The sequence below is a fragment of the Phalaenopsis equestris genome, unplaced genomic scaffold (assembly GCF_001263595.1).
Source record: "Phalaenopsis equestris unplaced genomic scaffold, ASM126359v1 Scaffold000151, whole genome shotgun sequence".
NCBI lineage: Eukaryota > Viridiplantae > Streptophyta > Magnoliopsida > Asparagales > Orchidaceae > Phalaenopsis > Phalaenopsis equestris.
In genome coordinates this window covers 50,329-72,782 of record NW_018164593.1, presented here as the reverse complement: position 1 = coordinate 72,782, position 22,454 = coordinate 50,329, and the positions used below count along the sequence as shown (strand labels likewise).

Here is a 22,454-nt window from a genome sequence, read left to right as displayed (position 1 = left end):
ATATGTTAGTGATACTCTGTTTCATGTTCTTTTCGAATTAACTTGTTATTAATGAAATCCTTGTTTCTTTTGAGTTTATGTTAAATATGCTGATGAAATTCTTTCATGCATCTCATTGTTTTTTGGTCAGAATTCTATTGTGTTATGATTTCTAAATTAATTTTTCCACTTTGATATTGGATTTCATGAACTGATGTTTATGGTTGATGCATATTCAGCTTTTGTCTCTGTCAGATTTTTTCATTACTATCACATTTAATTTTGCAGTGGAGACATGCCTTGCAAATTCCAGAAATGCATAAGAAAGGTGTTACATGCCTTACAGGAATAATGTTATCTGAAAATATTGGAATAATTGCTTCCACCTCTTCAGATAGAAGTATTGCTGTGTGGGAAATTGTTTTTCCATTAGGTATAAATGGTAAGTTAATCTGTTTGCCAGAATTTATTCTTTTGCTCATACTCATTGATCCTTTATGCATTTCTTTTACTAGTAGATTGAGTTGAAAGTATGGACTTTTGCTGCCACTCAAGGATTTTCCATCTCTATGGCTAAGCCAAGTTTCGCCTTTTCTTTTTTTGTTGTAATTAAGGCCTATCTATATATCGCTCTATGTCCTATCTAACTTGGTCAATTGTGACGATGTCTTAACTTAGGAGATATATTCCTTCTGTGTATGTTATTTTTTTTCAATTTCCTTTTTTTCAGGTAGGTTATGAGGTTTTATTATGTATCTAAGAGAAGCCATGGAAGTGGTTAAAGTTATTTTGGCTATTTCTAGTAAGTTATTAGTGTTTAAAGGTTTTTTGTTTGAATCCATGTTGCCAAAAAATCAGTCATCTCCACTGCCAATTAGATTTTGTGGGAGAGCAAAGATTTGAAGAATTAAATAAATGTAGGTTCATGCTTTCCCCTAAAACTATTAAGAGTTTAGATAAAAATAAAATATGGCTTTGTGAAAATCTTGCTTGGCTAATTCCTATGTGTTTTTTTAATAGTTCTATAATTTTTTTAGATATATCGTTGGTGTAAATATTAAATTATTCTTATTTGCATATTGTAAATAATTTCTTTGCCAATATTATGGTAAAATTGCATCCATTACTTGTCCCTAAACCTTAAGAGCCTATGCACTTGATCACACCGTTCTTCTTAACAACATATTCTAGTTTCTTTTTAGTGCTCTTATGATTTTGATGATTATTCATAGTTTATCATTCTTATATTATTGTGTTATGCATATGATGAGAATATTATCTATAAAGATAAGATAGTGAAAGCAACCTTATGTCATCTGGGCAATGTGTAGTGATTCTTAAAATTTTTATCAATAAGTTATGCAAATACAATTATGTGAAGGCAACGTGTGTCGAGATGGGCATAGGAGGTTCAGTAGCGGGCTCTGTAACTTGAGCATAAGAGGAATGGCTGTAGATGAGTGGCACTTGGGTTATGGAATGAGAATGCTGTTAGGTGGAGAGTCAAGTGTGGGGTTAGTAATAGACGCAACATGTGGTTGTGGACACTATGGATATGTGGGATTGTAATGAGCGTTTCTATTGGGGAGCGAGTTCATGGAAAGTGAAGGTATGATCACAATGCAAGTTTCAGGTGGGGAAAGGTAGCGACAATTCCTAGGATTAGGATTAATCCCACTTTGATACCATAATTAGATATAAAATGATTGCTTATTCATTAGAAGACCCTATATAATAAAGGAAAAAATAGGATGTTTTGAACTATCACAAGATAAACTTTAAGGTTGTGAAAATCAGACCGGATGAATATAAAGAAACAAAGATTCAAGGTTATTTAGTTTTTCTGGGGTTAAATTGGATGAAATAATAATTATAAAATTATTTAAATAAGATCAAAATGTTGCAATAATTTAGCTTTAAAAATTATTTTTTTCTTAAATTATAATATTATCAAAATTAACATTATTTATAGTATTTGTTACACATAAAGAATGATATTTTTTTGAGGAATCACTACATTTCAAGATTGATCAATCGAACAAAAATTTCAGCATGCAACCATTAACTTAGCTTTAAAAAATGTTTTTTTTTTGCATTTATTATTAATCTGTTGCCTGCAGTTAACGTTATGCTTAATTTTAAATTTTGAATTATTTTAAAATTTGGAATGTATACATATGTGTGTTCAGCTGTTCAGTTTGAATAATCATCTGAAGAAACTTTTAGCTTTAATAGGTGATGGAACTAAACTACTAGGATAAAAATAAAAAAAAGGATAATTACATACACAACACCCGAAACATTGATATTTACAAATCAAGCAAAAAATATGTTGACCTCAATTTCTATTGTGCTGCCCGTAGCCCATCCATACAAGGTTAACTGCTAATATATGGTTAAAACTATGCTAAATAATTTACAAAAGGATCTAAACAAACTACACAGTAATCCAAATGAACTTAAATCCAAAGTTGAATTCGGCTGATAAGAGAAGAGAAAGCAGAGAAACAATACCATCTCATCATTCGTGTAAGGGGATAGCAGTTGCTTCTTTGCCGTAGCACCAACTGTAGGCGAGATGGAGCAAAATGATGCCGTTTCCAAGACTACTGCTGCAATATTACTATGTAAGCAAAACAACAAACTAACCTCCCTTGGCATGAACTTGTATTGTAAGCCAGTTTTAATAATTTATAGGCAACATGTACTTACTAATAATTTCTCTTTATCTTTAGTAGTTCTTATAAACGTTCTTCTGTAATGTTGGTTTTACTATTTACTTTTTCTCATTAATATTTGGGTTATAGTACCCAAGTTAATGGAATGTTAAGCATATTAGATTCTCTTATAGGTGTTTCTAAACTTCATGAGTGGAATCCATTTATGGGTTCAAATCCAATGGTTGAATTGTCCATGGTAGAAATGTAAAACAATGCAAGTTCTAATTTTAGCTATTGGAACTAAAGTTTATTGGTATGTAGGGGTTTCATGGGTTATTATAAAATCTAGTTTTTTGCACTCACTTGAGGTTATGCACAATAGATAATTGGTAGGTTGAGTTGGTATCCTTAGAAGAAATCCATTCCCAAAATAACTCATTATGCAAGACCAGCCCCCAACGGTTCGACCCAAGACCAACACCAAAACATCTTTACTTTCCCATTGATTCAGTCGAAAACACTAAAGATTTTAACTAGAGGGATCCAACTAAACATAATTCTTATTGTTTTACACCCCCTTTGCTCTCCTCTGATTGCAATAGTTGTTATGATCCAGAAGTTTGTTGTAGTCTGATTCACATAACATTCGACCTTTGTCTGCCCAAAATCGTCGGATCTCAGATCATGTTTGTTTTGTTGGCATTTTCCTTGCTATCATTTCTTATATATTTAGTGATAGTCTACTCTTAAGTGCTTGTGACTAGCACTCGTTGGTTATAAGGCAATGATTTTCATCTTGATGCCCCACTATCCCGCTCCTGATCACCATCTTTCTGGACATTCTTTATTCCCATCAGCTCTATTTTTAGAAGCTTCCTTAGTGATGCCCTTGTTAGCATCGTCCAACATTTTTTCAACTCCATAGTTTTTCACTTCTCACCGGATGACTCAACGCTTATCAGTTCTCCTATTGATGGGATTATGTGGAAAATTTTTCATGCTAGAAAGACTCCTTGCATCATGACTTGAGGTTGATGCCTCATTTAGTTTAAAGTCGAAGGCATCAAGTTGTGTATCCTATCGACACTGTAGTGATGCCTCTATTGACACTGTATTTTGATACCTCAATCCCTCAACACGTGCCTTGGTACCCCCTTTATCATTAGCTCAATCTCCCTTTCAAGTTAATTCTCACCAATGGAAGTTCTTCCTTGTGTAATGGGTTGTTCGGATTGTCAACCAAATGCATGATTGCACATTCTCAAGCTTGTTAGAGCACAATCTATCTAGCACCTTTTTGGAGATGACTTCTGTTTGTTGCACCTAATCTCCCAAAACCGAAGGAAAAATAGCTCCTTGACATCACTTATAATTATTCTCTGGAAGAGTCAATATTATTCTTATATTTTGTCTATAAATAAGCGATAGGCTTTGTTTATGGAATTTGGCTAGCCTAGGCTTTGCTAGGCGGTACCTATTAATGCTTGCTCATGCCTATTTCAAATATAATGTAATTCTCCACTAAAAATTAATATAAGAAATGTGCTCAATTTTTTATGTGAATCAAAATCCGCCTAAGTATATTCCGTTGTGCTTCAAGTTCAAAATTCATTTTTTGTTAGTTTCTAATTGTATGCGGACTTTATTATGACTTCTCAAAATTAATAAATGTTTATATTGGAGGAATGGAGAAAAATGTCAAAATAGTCCTTTGATTACATGTCAGTTCAAAGTTTATAAAATTGTCAATTTAGTCCCTGAATCCTTTTAATATGGGTTGAAATAGTCTCAACAGAGGACTATTTATGCATTAATTTAAAGAGTCTGGGATTAATTTTACACTTTTATAGACTTTGGGACTAACATGATTCGATGTAAAACAGTCAGAGGACTATTTTGGCACTTTACTTTAGAGGAATGATTAGAGTATATCTATTAATATTAAGGTAATTAAAAATAGATAAATTGTATTTTACATGTATGATAAGGAGTTGAAAATGTACCTATTATATTATAATTTGAATGGTTAAAAATTGCATTGAATGATTAGAAATGCTAAAAGGTATACTTGGGTAATATGAATAGAAGTTCTTCAAAGTGATTTGTGAAGATTAAGTTATCTCTAGCACCACTTAGCAAGAATCAATGAAATTTCGAGGATTTATAAAGCTTATCATAAATATTTCAGATAAAGCTAATGTCGATAAGGATGATGGTACAAATTTTAAGCAAATGATTAGTTAACTTATTGGGAAACATTCAATTATGTTTATTAACAATACCTCACTATTATTTTTTGTTTAATTTTTGTGTTATTCCAGAGATCGTTTGGGCATTGCCAGGTCTTTAAATTTTTAAACCTAGTTGACTAGCTCATTAAAACTTATACCCATTATGATTAGTCTATTAGGGCCTTTATTTGGTTTGGCTTAAGTATTGATGGGTCAGACAGCTCACTTGATGATAGTCATTGTCAGTTGGGCATCTAAAATCAAAGGAAAGAAGACATTAATAACGCATGTAGAAAGAATTATTGTGAAATAGTTATGAAGAAAAAGAGATGATCCAAATTTCAGATAAATGGAAGTTGCATTGAAAGACTTGCATGAACTAGAATTAACTCTTAATGTTGCACTTAAAATTATATTGAACAAAACTTTTAAAACTGAACAGATGCTGGGATGAAGCTACTGATTATGATGGTGATGATGAGCATATTGTGTATGATTCATGCACCTGTATTACAAGTCACTTGTAAGAACTTCATATGCAGGCATCATGCAATTTATTTTGGCGCTTCAATATCTCGTGCAGATAAAATTGAATTAAAATGAAGGAAAAGTGATATATGCCAAACATAATATGCCTTGATATTATGTAAAAGGATTTGTATAAACTTATGTAAACTGCTATAAAAATGAGCAGATTTAGTGAAAACTGTCGGGAAAGGCTGATGATGATGATCATATTGAGATTTGAGCATAAACATGCATCACATGCATATATAAAGAGAGAACATGTTTATGCAGCAGTAATGTAGTCATTGATTACCCATTCATCAGAGGAAATTCTTGTAAAATTCCTTCCTTCTCTGTGGGTTCAAAACTATTCATTTCATTTTATTTGACAAAAAATCTTTCATATGATATGGAAAATTTAGTTCACCTGTTGGAAACTAAAAGTAAGTCTTTTGGGCTTATACGTTGAAATGCAGAAGATGCATCAATGATTCTTATATGAACTTAGAAGTCACTGGAGAGGCTTTACAACATGCTTGAAGTTTTAGTGATTATTCTTCATTTCTTGGAGAAATTTTTTGTAAAAATATTTACTGTAATGCAAGGTTCATTGTTTATCATTACTCATTACAATTCTGTCTATTTTATCTATATTTTGATTTATGTTGAACATATTTCATTTTATAACAGATGAATGTAAAATTTCATGCTTGCAATCCATCTCGGCGGGTTCAAAACCAGTGGTTGCATTGTCTTTGGCAGAACTGCCAGATGATAAAAAAAATATAGTTTTAGCAACTGGAGGCTTAGACAACAAGATCCATCTTTATTGTGGTGGTCTTAAGGGAAAGGCCAGTGAAATGTCATTCTTGCATTATTAATATATACATTTTCACTTCCTTGACTAATTTTTAATTGATGCACGCAGTTTGTGCATGTTTGCGAGCTGAAAGCCCACATGGACTGGATTAGAAGTTTAGATTTTTCATTTCCAATTTGTTTGGATGGTGGGACGAAGAGCATTCTGCTCGTGAGTTCAAGCCAGGACAAAACAATACGATTATGGAAGCTTTCTGCTCGTGGTTCTTCAACTTATTGTGATGTGCCATATCGTAAGGAAGATATAGGTTTGACATCATTTATTGAAGGGCCTTTATTTGTGGCGGGGAATACGTTCTATCAAGTATCACTAGAATCACTTCTCGTTGGACACGAAGATTGGGTATATTCGGTTAAGTGGCATCCTCCTTTATCTAAAACTTTAAGTGAGGTTGAGTCCTACCAACCTTTGAGTATCTTATCTGCATCTATGGACAAGACAATGATGATATGGAAACCTGAAAAAATCACTGGCATTTGGGTTAACATGGTGACTGTTGGTGAATTGAGTCACTCTGCGTTGGGGTTTTATGGCGGGCATTGGGCACCGGATGGTGAATCAATTCTTGCTCATGGATATGGTGGATCATTTCATTTGTGGAAAAATGTGGGTTTAGATTGTGAAAATTGGAAGCCACATAAAGTTCCATCTGGCCATTATGCGTCAGTGTGTGACATTGCTTGGTCCAAATCCGGTGAATATGTACTATCGGTTAGTAATGACCAAGTAAGTTCTCTTTTTGATATGATGAAAATATGTTATTGGCTTTTTATTGGTTTCACTTTTTTATATCCCATCTTCAGCATAATCCTTACATTAGTTGTGTTAAAGCTTCAAAGACAAACTATATGCATTGGATGTTCTACTGAGTCATTTGAGTTGGTTAATGTTTTTGACAAGAAGCAAAAATTTAGAAAATGAACCAAATTCTTGAAAGAAAAATATCCCTGAACACAGATCGAATGATAACCATCCGTTATATAGCATGAATACATTAATGAATATTTGTGGAAAAGAAATAGCAAGATAGTTCATGGGAATTTTAAAATCCTTTTGAGGGTATTTAAGTAATGAGATATGTGGAGGATAGAACAGTTCATCTAAAATCTTTTAAGAACTTTATTTTAGAAAATAAGTTCCTGATAAATTGTATGGGGTGTCTATTTTTTTCTTTTGTCATTTTATTTTGTTGTGAACTGTAAGGATAAAAGGATTGATGAATAATTCCTTTTTTATTTAGGAAAAAAGATATAATTTGATTAAAATAATCTCGAGCATTGTTAGTTCTTATTTTCTCAACATTGATACCAAATTAATTTTTTATCATAGAGATAAAGATTGGAAGAAGATGAATGGCATCAAAATTTTGTTTAATAAAATAATCTTGGTGTAATCATTAATAAATGTAACGAATAACTTAGATTAAAAAATATTAATTATTTTTTAATGTCCTTAAATATCAAAGTGAAATATAATGAAATGTGTAAATGATCTGGATTCACTTTCAAGAAATGAAACTCTATGATATATAGAAATTTAATAAATCGCAAAATGAAAATTTTCAATGTAAATATTTATAAAAAGAGAAGAAAATGTATCTTATATGGCTTTGAAGGAGTGATGTTTTAATTTATAATGTAAATATTTATAAAAAGAGAAGAAAATTTATCTTATATGGCTTTGAAGGAGTGATGTTTTAATTTATAATGATGGTCTCAGATAATGCTTTTCCTTAGGGTAGTTATAAAGGAGTATGATAAGTGATTATTATCTTTAAGTAGGTATAGTTCATTTTTTTTTAAGCTTTTTCAACTATTTTCTTTATAATGTGGTCCTGGAATTATTAGTGACAAAATCCCACGTTGTAGTTATGGGTAAATGCATGAAAAATATGACTATTTCCTTAACTTACACAAATTGTTAAGGGAGCCATTGGTTCTTTTATGTTCTATTGTCGTGACAAAGTTTGTAGATTTAGAAAATGTTAGCAACGTTATTATTTGATGGATAGTTCTTTCATCTATTATCCAGGTGTTAGGGATACTATTTGAGGCATTAAAGCATATAGGTTAGAATTTGTACCATTTTGAGCTAGAGAGAGCAGGGCTTAAAAGAGTTTTTGAAAGAATTAAGAAATTTTTTAGTCTCATTTTCTTTCTAAGTTGAACCATTTTTTTTTCAGCAAGATAAACCTGTTTTTTGATGGGTCTTCTTTGTTTTTAATGTATCGCTTTAATATGCCCAATTTTCTTGCAGTTATTTCACTTCAGATTGTTATTATATGTCTTGAAATAACACTCTTAATACTTTCAACAATAAAATCTGCAAATGTTGTAAAACACAATCATATTGGAGATATCATCTCTTAAAACATATAACAAACATCCAAAGCTAGTTATAGGTGCAAGCTAGTTGAAAATTCTTCTCCAATTATTTTAATAAGCTTTATTATGATTTCTATGTCATGTTCTTCTGATTGTGGTAATTGATTTTATTGGTTGATTACTTGTATCTTAATTGAGATCTTGACTATGTGTACAAAATAATGACTGCAGACAACTCGAATCTTTTCACCATGGAGAAATGAAGTATGCCTTGGTAATAGGGCTCCATGGCATGAAATAGCACGGCCGCAAGTTCATGGGCATGACATCAATTGTGTAGCTATTATAAAGGGGAAAGGGAACCACAAATTCGTTAGTGGAGCTGAAGAAAAAGTTGCAAGGGTATTTGAAGCTCCTTTATCATTTTTGAAGACTCTTAACCACGCTGTTCTCCAAAACTTGGGTTTTGAGGATCTGCAGGATGTACAGATCTTGGGGGCAAATATGTCTGCTCTTGGGCTTTCACAGAAACCTATATATGCTAATGGTAGATTTGCAAAACCTTAAAAATTCAATCTCAAGCCTGACCTTTCACTTGTAACACAATAATAAATTAAAAAATTTTATCAAAATTAACCAGCGATATTACTTTCTATATATTGTTGTCATTAAATGACATCCACTTTTTGAGTTAGGCTATAGTCTACCTAACTGAAAGCTGTTTTAGGGTCTTTTTGGGATGGTCTTCTATCTGTTTCGTGTTTTAGACCACCACCACTGCTCTGTTTGAGAAATTATTTTATTGCTGCTTTCTAGAAATTTCTGTGATAGGAAACTGGTTTTTTTTAGCTTTGATCTGTTAAAGTGCGGTGGTTTTAAGAAAGTTGTTTGATCTTTTGGAAAAAATATATATTTTTAATTTCCACTGCAGCTTTTTAAGAAGTAGCTTTCTCCATCAGAGATCACCTTTACAGAAAGTTGCAACCACCCCAAACTGATCCTTAATATTCTAATCCTTTTTATTTTTTTAGTGTTTCTCTTAAATCAACATTGTTTATCCTTGTTAAATAGGTATATGATGACAAAAATTAGTGAGATCCATTATAGTTTGGTAGTCAACCAAGCTTTGTCAGAATATTCCTCAAGAAATGGATCGTATTGTGAGAGAGTAAAGTTCTTAATTTCTATTTTGTTAAAAAACTTAAGTCTAATGAATCTTATGCATGCTTACCTTTATTGCTTAATTTCTATATCATTACTTGAACGCTACTCATTTTTTTTCTTTACTTGAAGCCTGATTAAAACATTAAAAAATTTCATTGTTGATCAAGATCTATGGTTTTGATCCTTACGGTGGAAACTCTATTGTCAAAATCCAATGGCTATTAGAAATTAGAGCTTTCACTATCCTCCACTTACAGGGTCTAGATTCACATTAGAACTTAAAGCTTGAATTTTTGCGAAGTGATTGGAACTCAAGTCATTTTCGGTCATCGAGTGGAGCTCATTTTTTTTCCTGGATATGCATGCATATGCATAAACACAGATTCATGTCAAATTTTTTTTAGGGGTATGTATATACATACCTCCCAATTCCTATGCATTTACATCTTTTACCGATACACTTTGTTTTTCATATTTATACCACCCAAATCTTTCATATCACATAAAAAATACCTCCATTTTAACTTTTAAGAAGTGGAATACATCTTTTCATGCATGGGTAAGGCAGTATGTATGTAAAAATTGAAGTTTTGGTGCTAAATTTTTTTACATAGAAATTGAGTGCTATGTATATGAATCTTTCATTATTTTATCTTTTGGTATTTCTTTTATAGACTTTTATTGAAAGCGTATACTTCCTTGTGCTTGTGCACTGTGATTAATTAGGCTTATACTCATTGAAAAGATCATTGAATCCAGCTGTAAGTGAGGTCTCCAAGAGGATGAAGGAGGAGGTTCCAGATTCTTTGGAGATAATTCCGGATGCCGTGCCAGTTGTCTTGAATCAAGCTCCTGTTGAAGAACAACTAGCCTGGCACACACTTTGGCCTGAATCCCACAAACTTTATGGCCATGGGAATGAGTTATTTTCACTTTGCTGTGACCATGAGGGGAAGCTTGTTGCTTCTTCATGCAAGGTAAACAATGTGCATTATTTTGTCATTTATATTTGAACAACTTCATAGTTCCAAATGTTTTTCTCCTATCACCTGCTTGTTTTTGTGGCTTTATACCATTTTATGATGAGCTAATGAGCTGTGGCTCCAAGGAAATTCTTTACAGTTCAAGTGTGGAAAATTAATACACATAATTCTTGTGTATTTACATATTACATACCTGAATTTTTGTATTTATTCACATGGCATTCAAATTCTTTAATATCACATAAAAAATAGCACTATTACCACTTTTTAAAAGTGAACTACGGCTTTTCATACATAGATTTAAAATATCAAAGTGCTATATATGTAAATATGAAAGTTTAGGTGTGAGATAGGTAAATATATGATAATTATGTGCTAGGTATGTAGATTTTCCAAAAATCAAATGATCACCATCATGAGGGTGCTTTTATGATTTCAACATTCAACACTAAGTTATGATGGGCATTTACTACTTTTGGGGCAGTGATCAAGCTACATGACATATGGAGCATGGATGGAGATTTTTGAAAATTTGTCCAAATTTGAGCAAATGAATTAGAATTTTCCCATCTATATTGCATGTTAGGAATTAGATAGGTGTTTGCTACCTTTTGGTGATTGAATGGTGAATTTGATGCTTAAGTAGCATAGTTGATTTAGTCATGGTTAGATCATTGGATAGTAGAAAATAAGGATTTCCAGTTTTTGAAACAAATGCCTTTGGCTTGTTCATGAGAGATGATGTTAGGCCCTCTAAGATCTTACAGTCCTAAGTGAACTCGACTAGATCCCTATAGTTTGCTCTTGGTGTAAACCAGTTAGTTCTTGAGTTGGCTTTTAGTTGAATTTAGGCTTGGTTCAAATTAAAATTAAAATTAAAATCCAAAATTAATCCATTCTTGAACTTAATTCAATTAAACATATATTTAAGCTAAAAATTGAACTAAGCATAAATAAATTTAAAATGGACCCAAATTAAGACTAAAATGAACTTTAATATAAATTTGAAGTTAAATTTATTTCAACCTATCAATTCAAAATTATTAAGTAAAACTTAAACACAAATTTTAATCTAATTAAAACTAAAGACTAAACATAAATGTAACCATAATTAAACATAATTCAAAGATAAGGGGCCGTTTGGTTGAGTAAAATAGTGGTGTACTGTAAATATTTTGCAGTAATTTGAGAAAATTATGTGTTTGGTATGAAAATGTACAAATATAATGCAATTTTTTAATGAATTCAAAGTTTACACCTTAGTTCATTTTGACTGAATTTAGAATTCGACCGAATTTGAATTACTTCATTTCTTAGTTGCAGGCCACTTGCAGCCCACTACCTCCGCTTGCTACCCCTTGCCAGTCGCCACCCTCTGCCATTGCGGCTTGCCACTGTCTGCCTTTGACCGCCAGCAGTAATCGCCGCTTGCCATTGTTGGCCGTCACCCGCTATCGACCACTCTCTACCTTTCGCCCATGTAAATTCATTGTTTTCAATCTACTTCAAATCAAACAAAAAAATATAAAATCCTAAGTTTATTTTTACAGTGAACTAAACAACTCGAAAGTATTTCAAATACAATGTAATCATCGTACTCGGTAAATCTTTTACATTTAATTTCATTTTTAGCAAACCAAATGACCCCTAAATCTAAACTAAACCCAAAGCAATTCACTTACGATTAAAAATTTAAAGCGAAGAACCAAATCTAATCAAATTTAAATCAAATGAAAATTGAGTTAAACTTGAACACCGAACTCAATCAAATTCCATCTAAATTCTAAATCAACCTAAATCAAATTAAATTAAAATCCTTAAACTAAATCAACTTAAACTTAGCATAAGCCTAACCTATATCATAATCAATTTAATCTAAGTAAAATATAACCCACCTAATCAAACTAATCCTAATGAAATTAGAACCAATACTTAAATTTAACTAACCCTAACTAAAAACTATTGTATATAATCTAAAATAAACTAATTTCAACTTAATCTAACTAAACAAAACTTAGAACTAAGCCTAAATTCAACCTAAGCCAAATCTAAGCCCAAATAAATTTAACTCCAAGGCCAATTGGATTCAATTCAAGCCCATGCTTGGCCATGGCTTTATTCAATCAAGCAAGCTGTGACCAAGCCATTTTCCCCTTCTTAAATCCTAACAATTGATCTTGATCAAGGAGAGGAGGGGTTTATAGCCAAAGAGCATTGTCCCTAAATATTTTTTTTTTCGATTTGCTTCCGATTCCAACCAAATGAGGTCTCCTTTCTTCAGGAATTACAAGCCTAACGAGCCTCCATTTTTTTCTTATAGGTTTTACTCAAGCGAATCACATGAACGGAAGCTTCTTCTTTGGTTCGAACAAGAGGCAAATCCCTCTCGTCTTCCTGAAATTGTTACAGTGAGGGGCACTCTCTCATTTTATTTTTTATTCGCTCGAGTGGGCCACTTGTCTTCCTCTTCTTCTTGGTTGCATCTCGAATGCTGAAGCCCAAGCTCTCTATTGCAATTCTTTATTTGATCTCACACAACTCTTCCCTTTCATGTTTGTCAGATCTGTCACAATTCATCAAATGAAGCCCTGACTCTCCTCCTCTTTGTATTGTATTCTACTTATGTTAAGAAAGGTGGAGGTATACCTAAAAAAGTCTAGGGCATGTTATATAAAAATTATCTTAATTTATTAGAATTAAATGAAAAGACGACACTTAGTAGGACACAATGGAGAAAAATGATTCATGTTGCCGAGCCCACTTAGTGAGATAAAGGCTACATCCCTCACCCCATCCTCTTTTTTGCTTTACACAAGAAAGGGATTGTTAAATATATGAAGCTTGCGACTTATCTACCTCACCTACCGCGCCTCACCTATCTCTCTCCCACCTACCTCTCTCCACCTACCTCTCTCCCACCTACCTCTCTCCCCCTACCTCTCTCCCGCTTTCTTTAAACAGTCTCTTTTGGCCTGTCATAAGAGCTAAGCCAAGTCTTCTTGAGAGCTAAGAGAGAGAAATGAAGAGAGAGGGAAAGGAATTTTTCTTTTAAACAATGAGACGCTCGGTGGTGTAATTTCTCAAAGTAACAAAATCCTCTGCAAGTCCGTGGACTTAGTCAAATTAGCCGAACCACATAAATCTGTGTGTTATTTTTTAGTTTGTAATTTTTCGATACATTTTTTTTCACTTTATTGCGGTCGTTTTTCATAACAGGGAGCTCAATCCACATAACCCCTTAATCCCATTTGAACGCTGCTCAAATCTTTTCAACTGTTGCATAAAACATGCTCAATCATTGTTGTGAAATAACCTCAAAACGTTGCGTAAGATATGCTTAAATCTTGCTGCCAAATAACCTTCAAATCCCATGTATATCCTTCTCATGTCTTGCTACCAAAGAACCTTTAAGCTGGTCTAAAACCTGATGAAATCTTGCCCTCAAACTTGTTCAAAATATTATCGAAAATCCTTCTTAAATTTAAATTGAGACAACACACCTAGTCTAATAATTCATGTTTTAAATGACAATAGGAGTAGAGAGCTTACTCTGGGCTTACAAGCCAAGGTACTGGACAACAGGGAAGCAGTGGGTCGACAAACTTGGAAGTAAAGGCAACGACTTGGGACACCACTTCTAATCTAAGGATTTGGTTTTTTTGGGTTTGTTTGGGGCAGCTGCAGCTTATTTAACTTATCCTGATAATCTGGTGATAAGCAACTGATCCGGATAAGTTGTCTGTTTATTTGGTTTATGCGTTTAGAGAATAACTGATTCTGGAAAAATGACCAATCTGCCCCTGTTCTGGATAAGTTGCAGTTGTTTGGTTTGTACATTTTGTAAACAACTTATTTGCAGATTTTCATTGTTAAACGAAAAATCTGTGACGCAAAGGTTGTACTTTTTTCAACAAATATTTTTGAACACTTTAACCCTCTTCAGAATCATTTGACACACATGAAGTACCAGAAAATTTCAACACAACATTGATTTTTATGGAATGTGAAAAGTTTTTCAAGTTTAAATGTTAAGAAATGAAAACACAAAATAGTTTACATTTATATCTCTCAAATATTTGTGATAACATCAAAGGAGCACAGTTTCACAATAACAGAAAACTAACACCAATTAGCTGATCCAACAACAAGATCAAATCTTCTTCACTAGGCACAAAGTAATGTCATTACCAGTCAAAATTACACTCGTAATGCACAAGAAATTCCTCCCCAAACCTATCTCACAATGGAGATTCAACAGATCCTTCAAAACTCCCCCACCCCAACCTTCAACATTTCTACAGCCAAACAACTGAGAGTAAAGTGAACTCCCCCAGAACTTACAGTTCAAAGATCCAAGAACCAAAAGACAAAAAATTTATAACCAAAACTGCATTAATGCTCACATAAAGATCCTCTAATCCTACCCAGAAGCTACTAATGGCGAATGTTAAGAAAAAAAAAAGCAAGATGGCGATTAGAAGAGATCCTTCAATATTTGTTCTAATAATGCTTGTCTATTAGAACCATAGACATCAGCAAAACCTTTACGAGGAATAGAGAAGAAATCCTTACAGCAAAAACAATTCCATGGATCAACGATCGGAGAAGAAGAAGGAAGAAACGATGGTCTCTCTGCGCCGCGATTCGAAGAAAAGAGGAGATGACGAGTGGGAGAGGAAGAGATGTCGAAGTGAACAGGTTAGGGCAGAGGGAGCGAGGGGCAGAAAATGTCTTTCGCTCATATGAAACGCGGATCGCGGGGTGGACCCCGCGTTCGACGTCTAATAGAAAAGTGCGAACGACGTTTAGAAAAACACCCTCATAACGTTTTCTCCAAACAACCGGTAAATAAGCTCTCCCAAATGCACCCTTAATGACAGTGATAGGAGTAGAGAGCCTACCCTAGACTCATAGCTGACATTGGGACAACAGCAGAACACTAGGTAAAAAAAACCGGAAGGAAAGACAACCATTCGAGACATCACAAGTAATGCTATGAGTAGAGAGCCTACCCTATGCTTACATGCCATAGTGTCGGTCAACAATATGACAACAAAGAAGCGGTGGGTTGACAGACCCGGAAGGAAAAGAAACCACTTGGGACATCACACCTAACGTTAGTGTTTGGGTTTTCACTTACATCACTAGGAGTAGAGAGCCTACCTTCAACTTATAAGCCAAAGTGTCGTCCAACACTGGGACAATAGGGAAGCAGAAAGTTGACAAACCTAGAAGAAAAGTCAACCACTTGGGACATCATGTCTAACCAAGAGATTTGGGACTAACTACACTAGGATATGAAGGTCGAGGACTCACACTTAACCTAGGAGGTAGGCATGGTGACTATTAGAAAAAGAAGCACGAGAACTCAGATCTAACTTAAGAACAAGTCAGGTGAGTAGATCAGGAAATAAAATTCGGGAACTCACTCCTAGCATGAGAGCTGTCGAGGAAACATTGGAAAGGGGGCATCTAGGCTTAATGCAATTATAAGTAAAACCTATATCCAACCACAGAAAAGGAACCTAAAGGAGGAATCCTAACTTGGGACGAGCCATTTGATTATGACATGAGATTGAATTGGAATTTGATTTAAGATTTGAAATTCAAAACTTGATTTGAATTTTTTATCTAGATTTGAACATGAATTTTGAATTTTGATTCTAGTTTATAATTTGAATTTTAAATTTGAAATTTGAGATTTTGAAATTGGATTTGGGATTTTGTATTTGAATGTGATTGAGAATTTAAATTTTCAAACTCAAGATTTAACATTTGAAAATTGATTTAGGATTTTGACTTTATCTTTTCTGTTAGGAACAACTGATATATTCAGTATCTACTGGAGATGTTAGAACTTTATCTTAGTTATCCCTTAGGAGGAAGTAGGAAAGATTTGCTGAGAGAGACCTTATTTATAAGGAAGCTCAAACAATCTTGGAAAAACGATGTATGTGCATATAAAAAATATAATTTTATTAATGCCATTTGCTCTTGAAATGCAATTAAGCGTGCCACTTTTTCAAGTAAAACCCATTAATCGAAAGCATTGGGCAGTCACCTTTAGAACCAGCAAGCTGATAAGAGCCGCTTTGGTAGATTTTCTCTATCACAAACAGTACTCCCATGTTGGCTTAAACTTCCTACCTAATTGATGATGTGCAAAATGGGCCGAATAGGATCATAACCAAATAGTCTGCTTTGAAGGTCTTTAGGACTAACAAATTTGTCATGAGATTGAGTTATCCATGCTAATATAACTCGAGATTTTGTTGGGCATACAAAACTTGCCCTGAAGGCCTTCAAGTTCCTGCCAGACAGGAGCTGGGTGTTTTGTCCGGCATTAATCTTGTTCACGATAATAATGCTAAGTGAGGAAAGTTGCACCTCTAAAAGTAGGACAACCTCAACCCTATAGATCAAGGCACATGGAATGGACAAATTTGGAAACCATAAGTGGTTCAGTAAGCCTGCGAGACTTTGACTAGCTTCTCGTGCTACCGCCGTTTGTTCTCGTCTAGGATGTTGCTAGAATTGCTAGATATTTTTAAAATCTAAGCCTAATGATGTTCTTGAAGTTCCTGTGAGCTGTGGGGTTGATATGAACAAAATTGACCGCATTAACTTTTCTTTATAAATTGTTGTTTAAACGTGAAATCTGCATATATTTTTCAAAATAAATAGTTATTTATCTTCATTATCAGGTCCACCGAGGCTTTGAATTTCCTGAAATATTCATCTGTTACTTCTAGCTTCAATTCTTCCATCCTGCAGGCACAGTCGGCAGGAGTTGCAGAAATATGGTTGTGGGAAGTTACATCTTGGAAGGCCGTTGGTCGCTTGCAGGCCCATAGTTTAACAGTAACTAAAATTGAATTTTCTCATGACGATTCTTTTCTCCTGGCTGTTTCAAGGGATCGGCAGTTCTCCGTCTTTTCAATCAAGAAATCTGGTGTGTATTCTCTTTTTGTTGATTAATATCGATAAAGTGGCTTGCTTCTATCCTTTTCATTTCTGAGTTTCCTTGAGAACTGTAGTACCTGGAGCAAACAGAAACTTATGAGATTTGATGTATTTGTTAACTATGGCTTTGAAAGTAGAATAGAACATAATAGAATTATTTTGATATCTCTCATAAAAATGGTGAACCTCAAACTTTTGGAACCACAAAGAAATTTAGAGGCAATGTCATTCAATCTGAACTTCTAATCTGCTTATGAAAATCTTGTTGGTTCATACTTCATAAAATCACAAGTATTTCAGTTACCTTTCTTTTCTTTGGTTGCAAATTTGACAAACTAATCATGACTATTATTAGAACTCAGTTACTTAAGCATCTCTAATCCAAACAAAAATAATTTTAAGTAACCAAATAAAAGCACAGCCTGAAAAACATGAAGTGATCAGTCACATATCAATGATTACCTCCTCTTTTTCATGTTACCATTACTTTTACTTTTCATGACATGAACCTTCTTGTTCTAGGAGATGAAGTAAATCATAGACTGATCACAAAACAAGAGGCACACAAAAGAATAATATGGACTTGTTCATGGAACCCCTTCTGCCACCAATTTGCAACTGGGTCAAGGGACAAGACTGTCAAAATCTTTGCCATTGATAGCTCCAACCACCCTCCTTCTGTCAAGCAGATTTCAAGCTTGCCAATCTTCAAGGACAGTGTTACTGCCTTATCTTGGCTCGGCCATATTCGATCCTCAAATACCGGAATCCTTGCCGTCGGGATGGACAACGGACTGATCGAACTCTGGAATGTTTCAGGTGGGACAAGTCCGTCGCTGCCATTTAGTGCTGCTGTTGCGAAGCGGTTCGATCCTTTCCTATGCCACGTATCAACGGTGCACCGCTTGGCTTGGAGTTCGGATGAGGCTGGGGAGTCAAAAACCATGCTGCTTGCTTCTTGTGGAGGAGATAACTGTGTTAGGGTGTTTGAAGTAAGAGTAAACTGATTGATTTTTGCATCCAAAGAGATGATTAGTTGGGTGGAGAAAAGAAGTATCTGCTGCAGCTTTTGTGCAATGTTTTTTCTTTGTAATATTATATGTTGTGCTGCCTTTTGTTACTGTTGTTGTAATGTATACCCATAAGTTTATTGATGTTAAAAGACTGGGATTAGGATTGTTGGGGGCCCTCTTTCTATTTGCCTGCATTTAAGCATTCATATGCACTTGTAAAAAAATGTAATTATTAGATATATTTCTTTATATTTAATTATTATTCTAGTTCTTGGAAAATGCATGGAAGCAATAAACAATAATTTTCTGATTATTTGAATATCTCTGGTATTTGTTCATGTTGAGACTATTACTTATTTGGAATATTTATATTAATATCACTAAATTTTTATGTATTTGCATATTTAACACCTAAACTTCATTTTTTTCATATATGTCATCCTAAATATACATGAAAAGATATATTTCACTTTTTTAAGAGTTAAAATAATGTATTTCACTTTATTTATTTGGGACATTTATGATACATACCACACGATTTCTATATATTTAGACATCTAACACCTAAACTCCAACATTTTTATGACTCAACTTGCTCGGTTCAATTGACTAGTCTAATGGAAGTAATTCAATTTTGTACCCTTGTACTCATCTTTAAAGTGGTAGAGAAGTTTTTGTTTTCTTTCAATATTATTATTCTCATCATAAAAGAAATATTATCATGATGACTTGTTTCTTAAGAATTATATTATGAGTTAAGGGATTGGTGTTCTATATCTAAGAAATCTCAAAAAGAGCAATTAGAATCTTTATTTTAGTAATAATTTTATTAATATATATTTTTATTTATTATTATAATTGACTAATTTATATTTTAACTCTTAAGTAATGATTATTTTTATCTATTTTTTGTTGGATTCTGATTTGTATATGAATCCACATCAACACGAAAGGAGTTGAAGAAAGGAAAATACTTGAGCCTGAAAGAAGGGGAAGAGTGAAAGGAATAAGTCTTTCAAGATTAATAGATTCATACCATATATTATAGTAATTTCTCATATTTTGAGAGGGGAAACTTATATGTTACAAATAAAGTATTTATTATACAAAAATCCTTAAAAACCTTTGATGTATGGTCAATGGCTTCTTCTCTGTCAGTGTTATAATTAACATTATTTTAGTAAATCATTATACTGATAACACCTACTCATAACTATTTTTTTCTTAGACTTTTCACTTATGATAATGCTCTTGTCGGCTACTTTGGATCAAATTGATCTCCTAGAAGAGTTGATCTTTGTTGAGAAGTTGATCTCTTAGGAGAGTTGATTTTTTAGGCAAAATGATCTCCTGGGAGAATTGATCTTCTGGGTGAGTTGATCTCGTATGAGAGCTTATCTCTTTGGAAAGTTTATCTTCTGGACTAGTTGATTTCTTGGGAGACTTAATATTCTTACTATTATTATTTTTGGAGTTAATCTCTTGGGAGCGCTAATCTCCTATGAGAGCTGATCTCCTAAGTGCATTGATCTTCTAAGAGAATTGTAATGCCACCTTAGTTAAGCATTTGTGCACTAATCATCATTAGCGAGCTATTTCATCTGGTTACCCAATCAAGTTGCTTGGTCGAATTTGTCTAGCAGAACTGTCTAGTTTGTTCAATAAGCCATCTAGCAAACTTGACGACAATGGGTGAGTTTTCTCGAACTTTAAATGAGACGAAATCCTTGAGTGCTAATAGCAAACTCACTATATGAGGTAAATATATTTTGTATTACCTATTATATATATGTATATAGATATATACTTAATAAGTTATTTATGTATAGTTAAAACAAATCATAGCACAACAAAATAAAATAAAATAAAAAGAGGAGAGGTTTTGAGAGATTCTCCCTTTATTAACCATGTTGTTAGAGATTCTCCTTTTTTTTGTTTTTCTCTTTTTATAACTCATCTTCTTGTCTATGACAAACTTTATCCTTGCCATTTTTTTCAATGATGTTGAAAAAATAAAGTACTTGGATGAGTTGACTAGACAACTCTACCAAATCAATTAGACTAATACTGATTAGGGAACTTGACCAGTTAGCTCACCAATAATGATTAGCACACAGATGGTTGATTAAAGTAGCTCAACCACTCTCCCAAAAGATCAATTTTCCTAAAGATCAACTCTCTCTAGAGATCAATTTGCCTTGGAGATCAACTCTCCCATGAAACCAACTCACTTAGAAGATCAACTCTCCTAAGACATCACCTCTCCTAAAAGATTTACTTTCTTAGTAGTAGGAAACATACTCGCCTAGGAGGTCAACTCTCTTGGTAGATTAATTTTCTTGAGAGATAAACCATCCTAGGAAGATCAAAAGTCATAAAGTTCAAATTGCTCCATGGCCAAGTTGGTTGATTAAACGTTACTAGAGGTGAAAACTATGAGGAAAAGCATTTATGAGGAACAATTATTAAAACAAATAGGAGTTTATAATATTAATTGCAACACCCATGTCATAAGCGACTAAATTGGATAGATTAAATTAAGATTTGTGTATAATAATTATTTAATTTATAATTTATAAGTCAAATCCACTATAAATTGGAGATATTAAAATAAGACACATATGCCTCCCTGAATATTGAAAGGCTTATTCCTTGCTCATTCTCTCTCTATTCTCTTGGGCTCAAGTCTTTTTTTCTTGCTCATTCTCTCTCTATTCTCTTGGGCTCAAGTCTTTTTTTTTTCAGCTCCTTTCTTATTGATGTAGATCACTCAACCAATTTAGATATAATAATGTTACTTATATTTTTTTTCACTTTATAAAAAGAGATTTGCTGATTCACGTATAATTATTAATAAATTTTGTAAATAGACAAAAAATTTTATATATTTCCTTTCTTTTCTTTCTTTACTATGTTATTTATAAAGACAAACTAATTCCTTGAACTAAAATAAGCTTTTTGTGTATGTTTACTTGATTATTTCTTGAATATTGCTTAATATTAAAGCATTTGTGGTGATTTTTTTGAAATAGCTTAGATGCTTATAAGTCATAATATTATTCCTCTTAATCATATGTAATTTTGTTTTAAAATTATTTTTATATTTTATTTGTGAAGAAGGCAAAATATTGAAAAATTTTAAATTCATTCAATCTTCTAATTTTTAAGTAGAATAATATATGACTTGAAAAACATGTACATTTACAAAGTATATATATCACAAATTCTAAACTATATATATTATTACTTGTTAAAATATATTTTTAATTCACTTTCTCTCTTGACTATAGCATCTTATAATGTGCACGATTTTTGTTCACATTTCTTTGCTAGAGAGCTATCTATATTGGCATGGAAAGTGTAGGAAATTTTGAAAGGCTAAAGCTCTTGACTATGTATTTTACATGCCTTATAAGAGATATGTTTTCTTATGACTCATACTTTAGGGGTTAGATATGTAAATGCATAAGAATTATGTGGCATGTATGTAAATTTCTCTATTTACCTTTGCAATAAATAAATAAATAGATAAAGTGTTGCAAATAAACTAGCATGCGTAGAAATGATTATCCAACCCTAGCAAAGTATACCTAAACAACCCATAACAACATGATGCAACAAATTTTATTGAAGCCAAATACAATAAAATAAATAAAAGTGCATAAAAAACCCATAATAAGTTGGTATTTGTTCTTTATTTTGCTTAATTAAGATTTCCCTTAACTAGAAGAAGTTATAAACTATGTGTCA

At 33.0% G+C, this 22,454-nt stretch overlaps 1 protein-coding gene across 1 annotated transcript in view; it reads left to right on the top strand.

Annotated features, from left to right (window-relative positions):
• Nucleotides 1-18,945, top strand: part of LOC110021878 (elongator complex protein 2) — a 28,218-nt gene extending 9,273 nt beyond the window's left edge. The window contains exons 4-10 of the mRNA XM_020720581.1: nucleotides 268-421; nucleotides 6,068-6,228; nucleotides 6,306-6,983; nucleotides 8,813-9,128; nucleotides 10,505-10,722; nucleotides 17,503-17,680; nucleotides 18,214-18,945. Of these exons, the coding sequence (XP_020576240.1) occupies nucleotides 268-421; nucleotides 6,068-6,228; nucleotides 6,306-6,983; nucleotides 8,813-9,128; nucleotides 10,505-10,722; nucleotides 17,503-17,680; nucleotides 18,214-18,698 (2,190 nt within the window). The 3' untranslated portion in view covers nucleotides 18,699-18,945. The remainder of the gene's footprint in view (nucleotides 1-267; nucleotides 422-6,067; nucleotides 6,229-6,305; nucleotides 6,984-8,812; nucleotides 9,129-10,504; nucleotides 10,723-17,502; nucleotides 17,681-18,213) is intronic.
• The last annotated feature ends 3,509 nt before the right edge of the window (nucleotides 18,946-22,454 follow it).